Source organism: Gavia stellata, chromosome 15 (genome assembly GCF_030936135.1).
Source record: "Gavia stellata isolate bGavSte3 chromosome 15, bGavSte3.hap2, whole genome shotgun sequence".
NCBI classification, from domain to species: Eukaryota; Metazoa; Chordata; class Aves; order Gaviiformes; family Gaviidae; genus Gavia; species Gavia stellata.
The window spans coordinates 980,785-994,990 of NC_082608.1; the positions used below are offsets into that span (position 1 = coordinate 980,785).

Sequence of the window (14,206 nt, forward strand, 5' to 3'; positions counted from 1 at the left end):
GCTCCAAACCAGTTTTGTCTATACAACAAATTCAAAACTAGTTAAACTGTATTTGTGGGCGTCATCAAGCACAACCTACTGCTTCTTTTTAAAAATGAATAAATTATAGCATTCCATATCATTCAACATAAATCTCTACAGAGTCTGCCCGCCTGCATCATCACTGGTTTTGGAGGCTTCAGGTGTGGATGGACTCCATATGGGATTATCCATGAACTGTAGTCCCTTTTTGAGGGATTCAAAGAGCCTCTTAGAAAAGGATTTTTTAGGGGGTTGGGTAATGACACATTTAAATCCACTCTCCATCATATGTAAGATAAATACCTTAACTAAAGCCAGGCAAAAATGACCTCCTAAAATCATCTTCTTAGCAGTGAACACTGAATGCTTGGAACTGCCCCCCACACCCGATCAAAAGCTTTAAAAATGCTGCATCTGTAGATCAATTCCAAATAGAGCAGACAGACAAAAATAAACACAGACTCATGCTAGTGATTCAGTCAGAAGTCTTGTTTCCACTTACCAGCAGCCTCAGCAGTTACCATAGCACCAAATTTTTCCAGACTTCTACTGCACCTCAGCCCTGCCCAGGCAATACTGGTTGCGTTTTAAAATTTGAATAGACTGAATCAGCCACACTTACCACCAGTCACAACATCAACTCTGCTTCTTTTATCCATGCACCGGCTCTCCTGGGCTATAGCAGATGAGGGAAGGACCTTGGTAGCGAGCCCTCATGCCAAAAGATGCCGGCTCCACACACGCCTCTGCGCAGCACACAATCAGCAGGATTGCCAATAGTTTTCCCTCTAGATCTTACAGCAGCATGACTGCGGTAAGATTAAGTTCAAAGAGGCAAAGGTTTTGTTTCCCTCCCCCAGTTCCCAAGTACTTCAGCAGTAAACATCAGCTTGTATGCTACTCCAGCACGGTGACGTTTAAAAAGGACAGCGTTCACTTCTGGCTCCTAAGAGAACTTGTGTGGTGGATTGTGCAGTGCAGGGATTTTCCATGTTGCAATTTAAATTTGTATATTTTTAAAAAAAAAGTTGGGTTTTTTTTGCTTCTGCCAATAAAAGACTTTCCCTGGAAAAGAGATGGAAAGAGCCAAAATGATGACTGTACTTCTAAATAAAAATTTAACTCTTAAAGATACAAAAGATCTCAGATGCACTGACTCAGCCAGGAAGCATTATATATTGTCACTGGGCAGAAATTATCCAAAAAGCTACAAGAAAAGTTATTTCACAGGAGTGACAGCATTTGGCTAACTAATTCAAACAAAGGGATCTCTTAAAGAGGCTGTTTTAAGCATTACTCAGTCATACAAGTAGAGGATTACACTGATGGCTGCATTCAGTTTGTCCCCAGAAGGGGAATCCACCCATATGACAAGCAATTCTTTGAGTCAAAAGATGTTGCTTCAGAACAAACACGATACCCAGCGAGCCTGCCAAAAAGTCAATGCAAGAAGAGTTTGTTGGCTAGTCTAAAGCTACTTTGTGCGAGCAACCCACAAAAATCCTCACGAACCCAGCAGAAAAACTTAAGAACAGACCTGCCCTTTGACAGCAAGTAGCTAATGGTGAAATTCCAGCACTTGCATCTATTTGGCTTTTCAAGTGCAGGAATGAAGAACTCATCGGGTAAAACAGAGGAGAACACAGCAACAGAACTCACGTATACCCGTGCTTTATATTCTTCAGTTTTAAGAATCCCAGGAGCAAAGAACATCTGCCTTTGAATGCCTGGAAAGCACCCAGCACTAGGGAGGCATTCCTATACGCAAAATAAATAAAGGTGGGGCAGAAGGAGGGAGAAAGCAATTAGTCCACGGTCCTAACTGGATCAGGGCAGTATATTTTAAACAAAGAAGGAGGCATTTCTTTACTCAAAAAGCTACAAGACTTTCTGCAAGAAACTTAAAAAGAGTACTCATCTCAAATGCTAGTTCTGACAGTTAGCAGAGCAGATTTATTAAGGCTCTGCCGCGAAAAGAAAGGTATTATGGTTCCCCTTTATTTATTTCTTAAAGGTACCAAGTCAGGACGGTGGAACAATCCACGCCGCTCCTCTTCCAAGCGCCTGTGAAGTTTACTTAGAAGGCAGACAAAATTAATCCCATCTGAAAGCTAGGGAAACGAAGGTGGAAAAACACATCAGTTTAGCATTGGTTGGCTACCTAATGGTCACAAGCCTAGGACTCTTCTTCGCTGTGCCGGTAACACCATGACACAGCAGTCTCTCCTTAAAGCGTGCTTTACCACGCGTGCCAAGGTACACCGAGGCCTGAACTTAAAGAGTTAAAAACAGAGACATCAAACAATTTGTTTTGTAGACCATGACTTCCAGCAAAGCAGTTGTTCCCTGCTCAGTTAGTGAACTAGTATCACTAACACACGGTAGAAATTCCTGGGATTGGCATTTTATTACGTGGCTCAGCCAAGACCAAGCAACTCAGCTTAGCCATGAGTTAAACACGGGATGTTCCTCTCTTCCAGAGATGAGTTTGTGATTCAAAGTCTTACTGCATCCTGCAATTTTTTCTAATAACCACTCCTATCTGGTAGGAATCCTGTCCTCCCAGCTATCATGCACCCCACTCTTCCAACACACACACACTTAAGTCTAAAATAATCAAGCTAAACTACTAAATTCCAGATTAAAAGTATACCCCATCACACTGGTGGCATTTCAGAGACTTTCACAGTCTCTTGCGTAAAGCTCTGAACTATCGTTCTTGTTGTCTGAGGTGGGCCCTGACTTCATGCCAGGTTTAGAGAGTGGCGAAAAATGATAACTCATATCAATTTACCACCTGAAACCACATTGTCACACTTATGATGGGGGAAGGGGCATGTTATTTTAAGGCAGTGAAAAAACAAGTTACATCTGTTTAAAAAAATTACCTATGGTACTTAAAATACTGGATTCCAACTGTCTCTGACTCCTCAGTCTAACAATAAATATTTTGGAACTACTTCATAATGGAATATAATGAATCTCTAAAGTGGAAGCGGCTCTGGTTTTATTCATGGATATTGTGCTATTCTGTAACAATGCTTCAGAAATAGCACTGACGGGCTCCAGAAAGAATCCCAATTCCCCAAGCAGAGGTCAGTAAAGACAAATAATGCAAGGCTGAAAAGAAGTAGATAAAGGCAAGAAAATAAAATTCTTAAGAGCTCATCAAAAACAGCTATAAGTATCCTGAGGCATGGAGGAGTCCACTGCACATCAGCCCTTAGAAAGACAGAGAAGCTCTAAAAGCCAAAGAGCGTGGAAGAGAAGGCGAGTGAACAGACCAAAATTAAAAACGAGGCAGTAGCGTGGTAACATAACACATCATCTCAGTCGGTTTATGAGTAAATACTGACAAAACTACCGAGGAAGAATAAAAACTATTGTCGCTAGACCAAGGTGTCAGCTTCCCATCTCCCAGTTTTAGAACCACGTTCAACTGGTATCTGTCAGCCACAAGAAAGGTGAAGTCTGTTCCTTTTCTGTGCTACCTTCACGAAGGGAAAAGATTGATGATGTCTATTACCAATATATGTAGGAATACTGAAAGACAGAAAATACAGATCAGAGATGAAGACTTGACTTGAGCACCATTTAAGACAGAAAAGGCGTAACGCAAGCCTCACCGGGTATAAAATCACCGCTAGCATCCGGCCAGAGTAACCAACTTCTCCACCTGCCACCACAAGCACCATCCCATCCAACAGGATCCCAGATCCTGCAATACACACTGGTCGAAAGCAATTGTATCTGAAGCTAAGGTGTCCCACCAACGTAGTTTTCCACTTTAGATTTTTCATTCTTGACAGCTGACTTACTCTCTAAGGCAGCCGGTATTCAACAAAGTTCACGTAAACCACGTCAGTGGCAAACGGTGCCTTCAGTCCGGGAACAGCGTCAAGCATTACGGATATTAATTCTCCGATTATTTATTCTGGTTACACCCAATTGAATAAGTAGAAATTCTGTTCAGTTTGTCCTGCTGATTAACAAACCTCACTTCCAAACGCACCGTTCAGAGTTGCTGAAAATGTTTATCCAATATGTTAGAGAAGTTAAACATGTTTCCCCGACTGAATGGACTTAAGACTGTTTGAGCACCAGTCTAAGCAACAGTCCATTTCTCCTGGCATGAGCGAAGCCTAGAAACCCGTAAAGACACTAGAGATACCGCAAATATCTAACAGAAAGGCATCCAAAAGAGGGCAAGTCATATAAAGACTACAAGTTTCACACCGAAGACTAATCTTGCGTTTCAGTCCATGGTAACAGTCAGCTTCAAACAGCAGCTCGAGTTCCTGTTTTCTCCACTAAAACACAGGGGGGATAAGGTAAACGCAACACCCAAATCAGAAGAAAACACTCTGCTGCCAGGTAGCTACTTCTCTTAAGAGGTATTCTCCCGTCCTTATAGGCTTCGATCAGGAAACGGGGAGTAACCACTCTCACGCAAGGAGGATTTACCTGCTAACCCGAGTTTTCATGAAGTTACAGAAAAAAATAACTGCAATATTTGCATAAGAACTATTATTTTTTTTCATGTGGAAAACACATTACAGAAAAAGTAACACACAGAAAAGTTTTGACAGATGTATTTATGAAATAAGAATACTTTCTCCTTAAAACAATAACAAATAGCCAGAGAGTTAGGGAGAGCACTGGGAGAGCAACACGCACTGAACGCACAGATCTTTACACGCTGACATCTCCACAAGAAGGAACAAAGGCGATGCGGAGAGCATCAATACAAAGAACTTGTAAACGAGAAGGAAGATCGTTATCAGAGATTGAAACTCTTGTGTGGAAACAGAGATCCAGTCTTACACCACAGGTACAATGTAAATCCCATTCCTAGAAAAGCAGTTAAGAAAATGAATCTGGCAGCGCAGTCAACGTGACGTAGTTAACACAACTCCGCTTTACAGGGCCAGCGGCAGAGCTGCAGAAAGGATCAAGCTTCACAGTAGATGATCAATTCTTTAGCAGTTCATCATCCCAGCTTTGTAAGTGAAGGAAAAAAGTTTCCCCTCTATAAAAGTTATGCAATTTGTACAATTTAATAATTAAGCAGAGAATTGCTTAGATGTAGAAGTCTAGAACTTTTAAACAATTAGTTCCTATTATTCTGTGATTTATTAACTGTGAACATATTCTGAAGACCTGAAGCATAATAATGTTTTACACATATTCTAAAGATGTTCAGTTGATTTTGCTAGAGTTTACTTTTGCCATATTCCTGCCTTTTCTAAAACAGATATTCAGAAATAGCAGGGGGAGGGGTGAGGAGAAACAAAAAAAAAACCACACCCAAACAAACTTTTCCTAAAGTTTTTCCTTCTTTACTGTGCAAAATCTCACATCTCTACATGGTCACAAAAAAAAAAAGAAAAAAGAAAAATTAAGAGAAAGAAAGAAGTTACCACAGCCTGAAATCTAGATCTCAGACTTGAGACATACCTAAATGCACACATCACAAGTGAAAAAGTCACACATCACCATCTCTCCTTCCATTTAATTTCCTAATTTCACAAATTATTTTAATGAGAAATTGATATTCTACCATCACAATGGATGGGCCCATGATATTGCTATAAAGCACTGCGTTTCACTTTCCACTTCATTGATTTAAAACAAAAAAGCCATTAAAAAAACCCAGTTATCAACTGCAAATCAGATATTCCAATCTCACAACTTGCTTTACATTGAAAAAGCTGCTCTCAATATTACTCCCTTTTGCAGTTTAGCAGAATGACAAAAAATAACAGCTCATATGAGATGTCAACAATTCATGTAAAACCTCCACAGAAAATGAGAGTGTCTCTATACTTCAGAGCACCAAAGCTCAGCCAGTCAGTAGCTGAGCAAGCAAGACTTGCTTGGGCAAGACTGTCTGCAAATGGGAACAGGGGGAGAACTGTTTACTGAATCTACTTGGGGGGATTTATTTATGCGTTGGTTTGTTTAAATGAATGCCTGCGGAACAGCATCAATTCAAGTAAGCAGACATACCTGCAAACAGAAGAACAACCCCCTCTCTGTGCTGGTTTTGGATTCTTGGAAACCAGGTTGGAAAAAATAAAAAGGGGGAGGAAATCAATTATTTACAGGCTTATCAGATACAAATAGGGGCTCACAGGGCACGTGCAGACACTAGAAACCCTCATCTGCCCCAGGATATTCCTTAGCCTTCTCTACAGACCCATCCAGACACACATGACGTTATAAGGTGTCCTCGGTATAACCAGCCGATGGAGGCACAAAGACAACCGTGCCATTAAAGCCACTGACGTCAGAGCGCTCCGTGGACAGGCCTTCTATCAGCATCTGGAAACCATTAGAGCACACGAGTGAAAGGCTTTTCAAAGAGCAATCACACTCACCATATGCTGAAGAGAAGTGGAAAGTTGGCAAGGAGAAACGTAAGCAAGGAAGAGAGGGGCAGATTACTTGTTGCTAATGTAAAGACTGCTAAACAACCAATACATCTGACCTTTATTTTTCTTTTTCAGTCAGAGTGAAACTAAGCTATTTTTAAGTCTGGGACATGGTGCACTTGGGTAAGAAAGCTAAAGGAAGATTTTTAAATAAACTATCGTATGGACTGAGCTAGATTAGCTCCTTGGCCACTCTCCTCAAAGTACTCTTTCCTCCCTCTCTCAGAAAAATGCCCACAACCTAAGCTAGCGCTGACCGACAGCTCTGGACAACAGGCTGCACATCTCACAGCAACTGTGACACAGTTCCAGCCGGTGCTGGAAGAAGGATACCACACATCCTGTTGCCCGTGTCTTCCCACCCTCCCTCTTCTGCCCTCTTCATGGGTCTCCTCTTCCCCACTTCATGCACAGAAAGCACTGTATCAAGGACTGATCCGGCAAAAAGACAGTTAACATGATCCAGCTTATTACACAGTCACTTGTGCTGGCACAAAGGAAAGGGTTTAAAGAAAAAAAAATCATAGCAAGAAGAAAAGCTAGACTGGCTCTTTCGGCATCCTTCCTGAGGCGGCTCAAAGTCCTCGTGAAACCGCCTGGCTCCGCTGGCACGGAGGGCTGTACCACTTGGCACCTCCTCTGCCCGCAGACCACACTGGCTCTGTTTGCACAGAACATGCAGAGCCACCGTGGACAGACAGCGGTTCTGCCACCGCCGGCGAGGTCAGACTTGCCGCAGAACGCCAGCATGCCAAAGTATTCGTGAGTAAGCCGGTGTCCAAAACCAAACAATTACCAGAAAAGACAGCTGTCGACAGCAAAATGCCGTCGCAAAGACCTTCCACAGGCTGCTGGACTGTCTTTTCCAGGAGCAGCTCAGAGATGGAGAATATGCTGCGGACCACTGACTTCTGCTAGAATCAGGAATCTGTGCACAATCAGGGTCGGCCTCTGGGATGTCCTCCCCAGTCACACTCCATCACAACCCACCACACGGCTGGGGGAGGTAAAACAGGTCAAGAAACTGAAATGGCTGTCAGGAGCAAGCACTGCCACCCAGGAGACAATTCACCTTGCCCCAGCATAAAGAGGACAACAAAGATGAACTGTCCTTCTGAGTCACAACAGGTTGTAAGTTGTGGGTTGACTGCCCTACCCTGATGAGTCTCACACTGTTCCTGTTTACCAAGCAGAGATCATCTAATGGGGAAACAGAAGCTGTGAGATGTGCCGACAAATCAACAGCAAACAGAAACATGTATTGGAGAGAGGATAAGAGTCCAGTGCTTCAAATATAGTTAAGGTTGAACTGTTACAAACACCACTGTGATAAAAGCATGGGTTATTTGTGGCAGCTCAGGAACATCAGAGTCACGTACATTTCTGCCAGTCTGCTCATCTGAGGAATGCTGGAAGCAAGCCATCCACAGAACCGTGGAGAGGTCTGGACTGGAAGAGACCTTGGGACCTTCCTTCTTCATCCTCCTGCCTAAAGCATAAATAACTCTGAAAGGTGTATCAGGCAGTCTGGGGCCTTGCCCAGGCAAATTTGAAGATGGAAATGCCACAGCCCCTCTGGGCATCCTGTTCTGATACTTAACCATTTTCACGAGGAAAATTCTTTCTCATGTCCAGCTGGCATTTCCCTTGCCACAACTTGGGACCTGTTGCCTCTTGTCCTTTTGTTCCAACTGACAACACTCAGGAGACACGCATACAATGGCTCAGGAATTAAGAATCCAGCAAGTCTTAAGACAAAACTGTTCAACACCACTTTGAACGGAACCAAATGAGGGTTGCTGCAATCCTACCCTCCCCTCTTCCAGCTCAGCCCATCCCTTTATTGACCCTCCTTCAAGCCACGTCAGGGAGCAGAACCCTGGAAAAGTAGTCCTCAATTAAAAAGAAAAAAAAAAAAAGCAGCAATTTCTGACAGTGACGTCAATAGATTAAATCATCGTAATTATTTTAACGTGGCCAGTTTTCAACCAGTTATGTCCTTGAACCAGTTCGCCATGGGACAGGGGAACAGACTGTCAGCATGAGGGAAGGCGCAGAATCCCACAGTCTTGACTTGTGGCATCTTAAAGTGTTGTGAAACCACTCCCTGTGTGTTCAGCACAGACAAGGAGGTGAGAAGAGGGCTGGAACTAGAGACTGTAAACTAAATTTTCCTCTACACTCTGAAGATAAGAACCATCTCCCCAAACAAAGAGTAGCACAAACAACAGATCAATCCACTGACAGATCTGATTTATTATGTTACCTAGCCTCCTTGTCAAGACAACTTTTCAATGGTAGCCTAGCGGTCTCCCCTCCCCCAGAAAAAAAAAAAAAAAATAAGAAAAAAAATACCCCAGTAAATAAACATGACCTCTTATCAATGAAGACTAAAACCACCAGGATGAGAAATGACCACCATTCAGCTAAACGTAAGTCTCAATCACCTTTCTTTAACTCAAAGGCTTGCGGTGATATCTCAGTGCATGAGCAATGGAAGATCCAAAGCTAAGAAAAGCTGATAAATCTTAAAAGTTTAAGTGCACCATGTGGACTCCTTGCATGCCGTACTTCCTTTGAAATATCCGCCAGTAAACTAAGCTAGATTTTACCGACGCCAAGGCAGAAAAGTCTAGCGATGGTAAAGGGAGAGTTTTCATAAATAATTTCATTTGCTTCTTTAACAAAAGCACCTTTATGGAGCAGGTGCATTAAAGGGCAGGGGAAGAAAGCCAAGGCAGAAGAGGAAGCTCTTCTGCCAGCTACAGGTGCAGTGCTGTGGCTGACTAAAGCAACTTCTATCTGTGCTGCTGCAGTCCCTCCCTCTTCCCTTGCGCTGGCACTGGGGTTTGCAACACTGAGCAGAAAAGTAATCTGCCTGAAAAACTGGGGGAGGTGAGGGTGTTTGTTTTTACTGCTAGGATACAATGCGGTGGGAGGAAACAAAGGAGGGAACCACAGCACACTGGATTTAAATCACCTTAGCCCCGTGAAAGTAACAGAAGGGAGAAGTTAAAAACGTGGTACTGATACCTCAGTTGTCTCTATAGCTCAGGTTTCTCCACCATGGTGACACCACCAATCCAGAACCGGCACTGTCTGAGGCCAATTCAAGAACCCTTTTATCACAGCATATCATATACTGGCAACATCTCTTGTCAGGCTGCAAAAAGTCATCATGTGAGCTTCAGGATTTTAAATCTTCAGTAAAAGCCACTGGGAGCTTCTATCCCACTTCCTACCCGCGACCTCAGTTTCTGTTGTTTATTAGCAACTGTCAGCATCTCACCAGAGCGTAGAGCGCTAGACTAACAATTTATTAGCACAGAAAGACGATAGCTTTGAGTTATTGAGCAAAAATCAATCAGAACTCCTCAAAGCACACTTCCTGAAATTCATTCCACCAACGTATTTGTTGAGCAACTCTTGTTTTGAAACCTGACCGCTCACATTTTAAACCTAAATGTGAAAAGCTATCACAAACTCCAGCACCAGAGACGCAGTGAATATCATCACGCGATCCTTACCTCACTACTCCGTACAGCATAAATAAAATACCAAGCTACAGAGCAGAGACTTTACACCCAACGTACCCATTCTGGAAATGAGCCCAGAAAGATTCCTCTTCCCCTCCCCTTGTTAAAGGGCTTCCAGTTGAGTTCCTAGGGATATGCTTTACCACTTCTGCCACTTGAAAATTTCCTTTCATTCCCTCCAATCCCTCCTTTAGATTTCTGGACTTCTATTCCTTTAAACTGAAGCCACCATGGTGTCATAAACACTGGAGAGCTTCCTAAGAAGACAGATGTCTCTGCCGCAGTTCACTGTTACAACATACCGAGCCTCCAATGGGCAGACTTCAAACTATTAAAGACGAGACACACAGGAATACCTTCTTAAGTGACAGTCAGGCAGCAGCTACAATATAAATTCACAATTACAAATCCCCAGAACCACAGTGTGCAAGTTAAAAACTGGAGCGCTCCCTCCCAGCAAAAGAAAAACAAGGCACAGGAATGGCTGAGACATGAGACAAGCTCTCAAAGGCTTACGGCTGCCCTGACTTCGGATCATAGCTATCAACATCTCACGTTCGTATTGCCATTATGTTAATACACATGGTTCCGTATCTCTGAAAGTATTCCTGGAAAGTAATTGTAATTACAGAATACAGTAAAACCAAAAATGGACTATTAATACAGAAAACTCTGATCTTGGGAAACAAGCAACAAACGCCATTATCTCCCTGTAAGATTGATCTAGAACGCAGTAAGGGTTAAGTGCTGTTCAGTGACCTTTCGTAATGTGATTTCTTTGGAAAACTGTCTTGAAGTTCACTGTAAATTATTTTAATTTTAGCAATTACATAAACTAATCGAGTGCAAGGTTTCAAAACAGACAAGCAGTTAATCGCCAGGTCAGTGAACTGAAAGAATAAAGATGGTCTTTTCCCTGCATTTGTAAAGCATTCAGGCCAGCATCCACCTCTGCACAGATAACCTAATATTGATTTCAGGCCTAAACGCAACGCAATTCGAGATCCTTTGCAAGTCCCTTTACAAATAGGCCATTTCTCAATTCAACAATGACAGCAAAAAATTTCAACAGTATGAAATTATAACTGTAATTTGGTTGCTAGTGGGAATGTGCACTGCCCTTCCCGAAGACCCCTAAACTGGCCAGAGTTCAAATGTTGTTCTTGAAGGACTGGATTAATTACACTCAATACCTTCTCCTGTGCTGCTTTCCCTTCTGGATGGTTATATCTGCGATATTCACCCTTCAGCAGTGAAAAAAAGCCAAACGCATGCACACACAGCAGGCTGATACCTTTATAACAATTAAAAATTAATCTATGCTAGCAGTAGAAACCCAGACCTTGTTAGAAATGCCCCTTTATTGCTTTCCCACATTTCCCAACATCCTGAATACAGCTTTAAAGGAACTCCACATACATCCTGGTTCAGTTACATTTTGGATCCAAATACTGCCCAATACAGTGACCGCAAGACTGGATGAGATCCAAAACCCACTGCCAGTTCAGTTCACCGAGGTGCCGCCTAGTAAGGGATGGCTGCTTTTAATGCTACCGATAGGATTTGCTGCTTTTGCAGTTCTTCCACTTGCTACTGTTCAAAGTAGTATAGACTGATAGGGCAAACACAGTCTCAACAACAGCCTACAATATTAAATGTTACCACAAAAAACATGATTTGGTCGGGAAAAACCTTCTCATATTTAGCGTTCTGTGTTCCAGCACAGTGTCCCAAGCTTCCACAGCTGTTGTCTGTCATGATACTCTGTGGCGCAATCTGCCCTGAGACAATGACCCGAGTCCAAATTCAGCTCCTAGACTAGAGATGACAGAAGTAGCGCAGATTCCAGCTTATATTCACAATCATCTCTTTTCCCTCTCTTTGAACATCTTTTCCTTGATCATGCATATGGGGTTTCTAAAAACCGGTCTCAGAAGTTCTCCTTCCAGTGCTCAAGTACCGCTATGACTACTCTTCGCCATGCAAACATCTCTCTAACAGTCCAAAATTAAGCTCAAGGTTCCTCCCTCCTATTTCACTCCACTTCTGGGGCATCATAATTCCAGAAATCTGAGTGACCAGACCTAGCTAGCAAGAGGAAAAACTATTTTAATTCAAATTACACCGGAGTCCCCAAGTTTCCTAAATTTTTAAAACTGCCTACATCAAACAGCATAGAAAGCAGCTGTGTAAGTGCCTCTGCTTCCAGTGCGTTCTACCACATTTACATCTATTAACCAAGAGAATACAACCTCCCCATGATGTACCTGCCTGTTACAGGCAGCAGCCACGGGACCTCTAATCCTTCCAGAAAGGAGGTCAGAGTACAGCAGAACTGCTAAATACACATCACCAGCCACTGAACCGGAATAAGACACTTACCCATCTCTACCTTTACTGACGATCTTCACTTCAAAGTAATAAATGCCACAGGCTGCAGGTATAGGGTGCGTAGCCCTGACCGAGGCAGCATCTTTGTGATTTTTACCGTGACCTAGGAAAGAACAGAAGTGTAAGTACTGAGGGGATTTGAACTCTCCCATGTTTTGATCTAAACCACCGTTATCTGAACACAGCGGGGATCTGTTTCTGCACATATCCAACAATTTAAAGCACACCTTTCAGAGATCTAGAATATGCAATCCTGCACTGCCACCATGAACAATCCCTACACTACGAGCACTGTAGTTTTTCCTTTGTTTTCACTGTGAAGTTACAGAGAAAGATTCACAGTACTACCTCTCCCCCTCCCCACATACGTAATACGAAGACCAATGTACAAAAACAAAAGACAAAAATGATTACACAAGAGGGGAATGACATCAGTGTTTACTAACCAGGCAGGAAAAGGAATGATCAGTTCTCCGCTGGGTGGGTAGGGAGAACAGCCTCCAATAGCGAGCAAGAAAAACATCAGTGCGATTCCCCAAGTCCTAGAAGTCTGCGAGCATCTATTTTGTGTAAACTCAAGGAGCCAAAGCCCCAGTTACGCAGCGTGTGGATGCCATCCGACCCCTTGGCCGGGCGTTAAGCAGGATGACAGAGTAAACAGACGATCTGGCTACACAGAGGCGCTCGGGCCCGCGCTAGTGACACTGCAAAGCGTTATATAAGGCAGCCACTCCGCCGGGGAAAGAGCCCTCGGCTCCAGAGCACCTCCGCTTCCCGAGCCCAGGAAAAACCCGCGCCGGGCTGGAGTCCGGCCACGGCCCCCACAACGAGCAGCCCTCCCCGCGGCCGGAGCTCGGCGGCCCCCCCGCCCCGCGCTGCTCCTCGGCCGAGGCGCCCCTTCCCCCGGGGCTGCCAGACCCGCTGCCGCCCCAGCGGAGGCCCGGGCTGCCGGCCCAGCCCGTCGCCTGGCCGGCCCCGCGGAGCCGCCGGGCCACGGGCCGCCCCGCTCCAGGCCGAGGCCGAGGCCGAAGCCGAACCCGGTGCCGCCGCCCCAGCCCGGCACCTTTGTAGTGGACGCGCAGGTTGCCCTGCGAGAGGCCGATGTAGTTGTACTTGTCCTTGGGGCTCCAGGACCGCGGCAGCGGCGTCTCCTCCTGGTTAACGGCGGGGTAGAGGCGGCGGAGGCGCTGGCTCAGCTCCTGCTCCTCGGGCGGGCACGGCAGCGCCGCGTCCCCCCCGTGCAGGCTCCCCGCGCCCGCGTCCGCCATCTTGGATTCGCTTTGTGTCACCGGGCGGGGAGCGAGGCCCGGCTCCGGCCGCCAGCCAATGGGGTGCGAGCGTGGCCACAATGGGGCCGCGCTGCCCGACGGGAAGCGGAGTCCGCGCCGCTCCCGCCCGGCCGCCCCTCGCGCTCACTGGGACTGCAGGTCCCGAAAGGCCCCGCGCTCGAAGCCCAGCCCCGCCCCTCGGCGCGCTGCACGCTGGGAAACGTGTCCCCCTCTCCGCCCGGCTCCGGTGAGCGCCTCCGGGTGCGGGACTCCGGTTCCCAGCGTGCTCCGCGGCAGCGCGGCGCCGAGAGGCCGCCTCGCGCCTGCCGGCGTCCGTCGGCCGCCTCCGCGCAGGGACCGGTTTCGGCCGCCCCGCCAGGGGGTCGGGCAGCGCCGCTCCGGCGGCGTCGCCCCGGGCCCGGCCGCTCCGCAGAGCACGCCTCCCGCCGGGGCGGGGCTGGGCCGCGCCGGGGCTGCCGCGGCTGGCGAGGGGCACCAGCGCGTCAGGCGCTGCCGGGGCAGCTATGGCGGCACGCGAGGGGGTCCTGGGGAGAGA

General features: G+C 45.7%; 1 protein-coding gene across 1 annotated transcript in view; it reads right to left on the reverse strand.

The window, feature by feature from the left end:
• Positions 1-13,650, reverse strand: part of RANBP10 (RAN binding protein 10) — an 81,550-nt gene extending 67,900 nt beyond the window's left edge. The window contains exons 1-2 of the mRNA XM_059824688.1: positions 13,446-13,650; positions 12,374-12,485 (exon numbers count right to left, since the gene is read on the reverse strand). Coding sequence (XP_059680671.1) covers positions 12,374-12,485; positions 13,446-13,650 — 317 coding nt within the window. The remainder of the gene's footprint in view (positions 1-12,373; positions 12,486-13,445) is intronic.
• Between the last annotated feature and the right edge of the window lie 556 nt (positions 13,651-14,206).